Below are 6840 nucleotides of genomic sequence, written 5' to 3'. Positions count from 1 at the left end.
CTACAGCAAATCTATCTTAAAAGCAAGAAAATAAAAAAAATAACTCAATAACTTTCCCTACAATGATGGGCCTCAAAAGCAGTCGATAATGATTGACCAAAAGCTTAAATCACAAGAGACTTCGAGGTATCAATAATTTATCACCTTTCAAACAGTCAGTAAATCGCAGATATAATAAAAGCATTTCTTTTTCCAACACATAGAAAACCATCTTCTTCAAATACTTTGAATCCGCATTAAAGTTCATGAAACACCAAATCTGTCATCTACAGAACCCAGATAGATGGTCGAACAAACGACAGTCGTTCTACATAGCACAAAAGAAATGTGCTGCAAAAAACGCTGAAACAATACATACATCTGATCACCTCAACAGAAGTCAATTCCCGAACCACTACCCTTGCTGAGTGGTGAAGCTCATGCACGTTCAAATTGTATGTTTGCACACACACACACACATGAAAGCATGATCAATTCGCTTTACCACATAGCAAGGAAGCATCTATGGTGCGCTCTTGACTTCCTCGTGGCTCCTTTAAAAAACTAACATTAAAACCTAATATCTACTGCAAACAATACTCAGATCCTTTTATTACAGTTAGAAAGAGGATCTCATATTGTTTGTTTCTGCTAAGACAACGTCAAGATAAGATGGATATCACAATTCTTCATTTGCTTCCGGTTGGTTTGCTTGCATTCAAATATCTGGACAGTGCAATGCAGCTTTGATTTGTTGCACTGTGGTGCATATGATATTGTTTATGGTTGACACAGATTCCAAGTTAACTTTAGCTGCAGACAAATTGCTACCAATCATTTGAAAAGCTGCAGTAATCAACGATCCTCCTGTCCGAGGGCTGTCCAATCCATTGCTGCTGGCTGTGCCTGTTACTTCATGAAATGAAGTTAGTGGAACTAGTGATCTATTGCTTCCTGGACTATCTGGCAGTATGGCAAATCCACAGGGAAGGAGGGGTATGTATGAAGGATCTTCCCCACTCATTGCTGTATTCAGTGATGGCACATCTACTGGTGCGTAAACTATGACTGACCCCGACGCATCTGTGCAGCTCTCCTGGAGTATCAACTCTACATTCTGGCTAGTGGAGCACGCCTACGAAGATTTTGAAAGAAAAAAAAGAAGTTAACAGAAGTTGCAACAAGATCAAACTTCTTAATCAACTTTCCTGGATATAACTGTTTTAAGTTTCAGAACATTCTATATGATCTATCATCAGGATTATATAAAAATAAACTGGTTGACATTAATAACTAGTGTAGATTCTTAAATACATCTATCTTAAAAACGTAGAGATATATCAATTTGAAGCCTTCATCGTCAAGATTATATAAGAATGCACTTGGTGTAACATTAACCAACTAGTATAAGTAATACAAGGAATCTTAAATACATTTATCTAAAATTTGCAAAGAGATATCACTTTAAAGTCTCTATTGTCAAAATTAAGATTATATATGAATTGACTTACAGTACATTAACCAACAAATAAAAATATCATAAATACATTATCTAAAACATTGAGAGATATCACTTTGAAGCCTCCACCATCAAGATTATATAAAAATAAACCATTGTAACATTAATTGAATATTTAAAATATCTTAAATACATTTATTGAAATATGTCTAAAGATATTAATCTGAAACCTCCATCATCAAGATTATATACTAATATACTTGCTGTAACATTACCCAATTAATATAGATATTTTAAATACATTTCTCTAAAACTTACTCTACACAAACAAATTAATTAAAAACATCTTAAATACATCTCTATCAAGATGATAACAATTTGAACCTAGCAATTTGAAACCTCAAAGAATTCTTAACAATAAATAAATTATAGCTCATCCAATACAGAAATGAAACAGCAGATGAATCAGATCTTCACTAAACTAATGTGATTCCCTACCACATTGGTACCTGAAGCTTTTAGAACATGGCAATAAAAAAACACTAGGTGATTTCTGCATAATGCTTAATGATTATATATATAATTTTCCTCTTCGAAGCACTTTAACGTATTCTACAGACCCCAGCTGAGATGCAGTAGCATCTGAAAACAATAATTATCCGCTTCTGGCGTTCAAACATTTCTTGGGCTGATTATGAAGAATAAAGGCGAGTAGAGGGGCAGATGGTAAATATTAAATGCTGGCTGACGGTTTGAACCTGACGACCCCTAAATATAGCTTTTGGATTTGATTTTCTTAGTCACTAGATCTTGAGAATCGTTTGAAATCGTAACTACACACCAACATTAATAAAAAAAATCACTACGATAAATTGAAATAGAAGTTTTGAGACTTACATTTAAACGCAGAAGAGATATACAATTTCCAGGATGCGACCCATTTGCAATGTGTGCTACTTCTTGCACCAGGTTTCCGGTGGACAAAGTATCCCACTTAGCCATTACAAGAAATCCGAGTTCAGTAGAGAAAACAAAAATAACATGATCAAAAGGCAATGTATTATCTCGAAGGCATTTAATACTTACCTGTGATCTGGTTTTCTCATCCCTGAGAAAGTCGAATACTCGGTGGGGAGGAACAGGAAGCCAGAATGAAGTTGCAGCACAGATAACAACACCAGTGGGTTGTCCCGGTTCGGTATTTTTTCTTGTTGTAATTCGAACACAGTCATCACCGTTGCTGCCATTGGATCCAGACAGAGTCGTCCAAGAATTACTTGTGGATGCACTCACATTTGAGCAGAAACTGTTGATCATCCTCAGTGACAATCTCATCATGCTTCGTTTTCCTTCTGGAGAACCTATGCCTGTCAAAACCCAAACCTGCAACTCATGGGTCTGTTTAAAAACCAAATCTTGGAACTCTCCAAACAATAGTTGCAACTTATTAGTCTGTTTAAAAATCAAATCTTGGAATTATCCGAACAATAGTTGCTTGCACACACACCTCCAATGTCTTTTGGAGATACTTTTTCGGCATTGAAGCTGGCAAGACGCTCGCATTGTCTTTGCAATGTAGCCAACCAACGGTAAGCACCCAGGGCCATTCCACTGTTCACCAGCTGCTGATACATTTTATGGACTGCAGCATCTTCTGCCTCCACATGTTCCACCCAAGTCACCTGAACGTTATACAATCAATCATCTAACTTCTTGAGAAGAAATTTATAAGTAGCAGCAAAAACATAGACTTTTGAATACCCATTTGTCACCTGCACGTTATACAATCAATAATCTGACTACTTAAGAAAAAAGTATTAGCAGCAAAAACACAGACCTTTGAATATCCATTGGGCATGTCCTGGATTAGGCAGCCTGATGGGCGTTTTCGGTAGCGTATAAGCGACTGTGATGGAGTGGTGAGCAACTCTTCCATTGAAAAATCAACTACTACCCACATGCCTTCTGCCCTCTGTTGACAGTACCTAAGGAAATGAATTTCTCTGGTAGAAACCAGAGGTGAAAGAACCTGCAGCTCCGCGTACATCTGCCACCCAAGTACAAAGTTATGAAAAACAAGCATCTCAAGTGTAAATGACAACGTTGTAATGATGCGTCTGAAGAGCATTATAATATAAGGTTGTCAGTGCAGACACAAGATACCAATTGAAGCGAGCCATTCCTGTGACCCGGTAGCCCGTGCGATAAAACTTGCACCGTTTTGGCCCGAGTTACCATGCAGGCAAACATGTCCATCCATTTATTCTGCAACCATAGTTATTGCAATTCAATGCTAACAGCTGTATCTGATACAAATGACAGAAGCTCAATAAATGCATACTTACCACGTCTGTTAGGTGGTCAACAATTGCACCAGCATTGAGAAAGACAACAGAGGTATCTCTAGTGGCTTCTGTCCTAAGGCTATTGTTGTGCTTGAAGCTCAGCCCCATACTCCACGGAAAAAGCCTGTCATACTCGTCCAAATTCAAAACCTCTTTCACCACATTGGCATTAGTTTTCAACCAGAGTGGCTCATCCATCTGTGCCATTTGAATCAATTCATCTGTGCTACTCATAGCTAGCTGCACTGCCAAGGATTTGTCCATATCCATGAAAGCACCTCCAGTAGTGATGCCCACATCAGTGAAAGAAGTCATTGGCATGATATCAGTAGACTGTTTTACAAAGTTCCCCATTCCCAAATCTAGAGAAGATGTTATCAGTGGCGGCGGCGCCATGGTTGTCAATGAGTGGTTCGCTCTTCCTCCTAGATATCGTGATGCAATGTTCGAGACTCGATCAAGCTATACCAAAAACACATGCATAAAATCATTATCTGTCTAGTGCCAAAACAATTGGTTTCTAAGAATAACAAATCCTTGAGACCTGGTTATAAACATACCTCATCCTTTAGACGGGAGTTCTCCATTCGCAAATTGTGTTCACTGTAAGCCATTTCACCCACCAAAGATGGACCTCCACAACTGGGACAGATAACATTCTTCACCGCTTCACGCAGAGTTAGGTTTTCATTTCGAAGGCTCTCATTCTCAACACGTAGAATGGCATTGTCTGTTCGATCCTGCTGTGCCTGCATCCCACAAAAACATAAGGTTAAATGATGTTCAGTCGAATTATAACAAAATGAGGCAGTAGTATAAGGTGGGTCAATCATCAATCAAACCTTCATCTGAGTGCGCCGGTTCTGAAACCAAAATTTGACCTGCCGCGGCTTCAGACCCAATTCAATGCTGAGCCGTTGTCTCTGTTTGTCATCCGGGTGTGGGCACTCCTTAAACAAGCTATGTAAACAAAAGAAGAATCAGATGCAAGGCATTGGAATTCATGATGGGTTATTACAGATGCAAAGCATTGGAATTCATAATGGGTTTTTACAGAATTGAGAAACAATTCATGCTTACGCTTCCATCTCCTGGATTTGTCTAGCCGTGTGTCGGTGATAGCGTTTCCTTCGATGTTGTTGATCTGCAGCATCCTGATCTTCACCAGACCCTCCATCCATATGCCCACTTCCTGACTTGCTGTCATTCTCCTCCTCTCTATTCTTGAATTGCATACTCTCTGCAAGTTGACTTTCTTCTCTCATTCGCTTGGGCTGAATCATTCATTGACAAGCTCACGAATCAAGACCTAAAATATCTCACACAATGCAGAAAACCACAGTCAAAGACACAGACTGAGACTGAGACTGAGACTTACCGGTGCAAGAGACAATCCGTCACAGGAAAAGAGCGACCTTTGGTTCTGCAAATGCAAGTTTGTGGGCAACTGAGGAATCAACCTTTGAGCAACCAGCAGACTAGTCGGTGACATGAAAGACTCTCCCATGTTATTCCCTACCAGCACATCACAGTCCCCATACATTTTTATCTCAATCCACTCCCACCACTTCTTACTTAACGTAAAACCCAATTCCTAATGAAATCTTCCTGATATATTTCTAATCCCAAGAGACCAAATTGATGACCAGAGAGATTGAGGGAAGCTTAAGCCATATCTAAGATTTAAGCATCCAGCAATCTCTCCTCCAGAAGCACAAAGAGAAAGAGGGAGAACGAAGGCCTCCGTGGGCACTACTTTCTCACTCTGTCTCTCTTCTGGCCCTTCAGAAAAGGATAGTAAACTAGTGTTCCACAGGCACACTCTCCTTCTCAACCCAAATGCAGACAAAACAATACTTTAAGCTGCTGCCGACCGGTAAATAAAGAAGTACCTAACCTACCAGAGCTGTAAAACCAAGAAAGAAGGAAAACAAACTGGACCTTGGATTGTATGTAAGTAAAGGACACATCCATTCAATAGTGCTGAAGAAAAGAAAGAATAAACAATTCAACACCCAAAAGCTATGACATCAGCCTTCCTGCTGTAGTCTGCAGAAGAGCCATTGCTTCTCACCAACTTCGCCAACAACTCATTCATTTCTTTCCCTCTCCTCACAAGCCCATATAATGATGGTTCGAACCCTAACCCTCCATTCCTCTAAAAAAGCAGCAATCCCCATTAATGCCCCCCTTTGGATCCTCTTTTCCGTTCCCGCCCTGCCATGCCCTCTCCTCGTAAATGACCACCCATTTCACCTACCAAAGTTGAGGGGGTTAAATGCCCACATTTACTGCCTGTGTCGCCGTTATCCAAACCGTCCGGACACGCGGTCCTCTCACAATATTTTTAGACTTGATCTATTAACTGTTTTACTGCCATTCCATTTAATTCCCCCACTCTCACACAGACCATGGTGGATCTTTGGTTTGTTGGAATTCGCGTTGATTTGGTTATGGGATTTTTTTAGCAATCATTACCTTCTAAAAATACAAAAGACCCTGCCCCAAATTTCTAGTTTGGATCGTTTTGGCCCATAATCCCATTAGGTTTTGACCGGGCCCCCTGAGATATACCCTTTTTTCTGGCCACACTTCCGCTGAACCCGCTGGAGAATGTATGTACACGCGTTTCCATAGCCTTACCCTATCCAATTCATGCCCCCATATGACTGGAATTACTTGCTACTTTTTTCATTTCTCTCCTCTTTTTTTTCCTTCTCTAAAACACAAACCAAAACTCTTAGAAATCTGTACCCAATGCAGATGAAATTTCCAATTCAGAGTATCCAACCAATCTGTGAAAGACACCCAATTCAAATAATAAATTGTGGACTCACCGGTTGACGGGACGGTAGAACGCTGTTCAATGGATTACTACCCGTCAACTTTAGCTTCTTCTGTCTGAATGGAGAGTTTTTGCGAGATTACTATAAACAGAAATACGTTCTTTATTAGTTCTAATTTTACAGTTATTGAGTAATATCCATTTTTTTTGGGTCTTTGGACTGGACTAGACTGGAGGTTGTTATCATGGGTCAACTGGCCAATCAGCTGAGC

General features: G+C 39.8%; 1 protein-coding gene across 1 annotated transcript; it reads right to left on the bottom strand.

The window, feature by feature from the left end:
* Positions 1 to 212: 212 nt before the first annotated feature.
* Positions 213 to 6565, bottom strand: LOC131078688 (homeobox-leucine zipper protein HDG2). The gene is made up of 11 exons (XM_058016448.2): positions 5162 to 6565; positions 4864 to 5057; positions 4626 to 4743; positions 4344 to 4532; positions 3784 to 4245; positions 3602 to 3703; positions 3276 to 3485; positions 2946 to 3120; positions 2525 to 2805; positions 2336 to 2431; positions 213 to 1114 (listed from the first exon to the last, which is right to left on the bottom strand). Exons 1-11 carry the CDS (start codon positions 5324 to 5326, stop codon positions 698 to 700), a joined length of 2409 nt encoding a protein of 802 aa, XP_057872431.2. The 5' UTR covers positions 5327 to 6565; the 3' UTR covers positions 213 to 697.
* Between the last annotated feature and the right edge of the window lie 275 nt (positions 6566 to 6840).

Source organism: Cryptomeria japonica, chromosome 2, assembly GCF_030272615.1.
Source record: "Cryptomeria japonica chromosome 2, Sugi_1.0, whole genome shotgun sequence".
NCBI lineage: Eukaryota > Viridiplantae > Streptophyta > Pinopsida > Cupressales > Cupressaceae > Cryptomeria > Cryptomeria japonica.
Note: the sequence above shows the minus strand (reverse complement) of the source record. Positions and strands in the feature narration are given on the sequence as shown.

Bases quoted from the DNA above. Each gene is read 5' to 3' on its own strand.
- LOC131078688 (XM_058016448.2), bottom strand. From the start codon at position 5,326: ATGTATGGGGACTGTGATGTGCTGGTAGGGAATAACATGGGAGAGTCT. The intron at 2,432-2,524 runs GTAAGTATTAAA...GTAATGGCTAAG, and splicing joins ATGAGAAAACCAGATCACAG to TGGGATACTTTGTCCACCGG. The intron at 1,115-2,335 runs GTAAGTCTCAAA...AAATCTTCGTAG, and splicing joins TATCTCTTCTGCGTTTAAAT to GCGTGCTCCACTAGCCAGAA.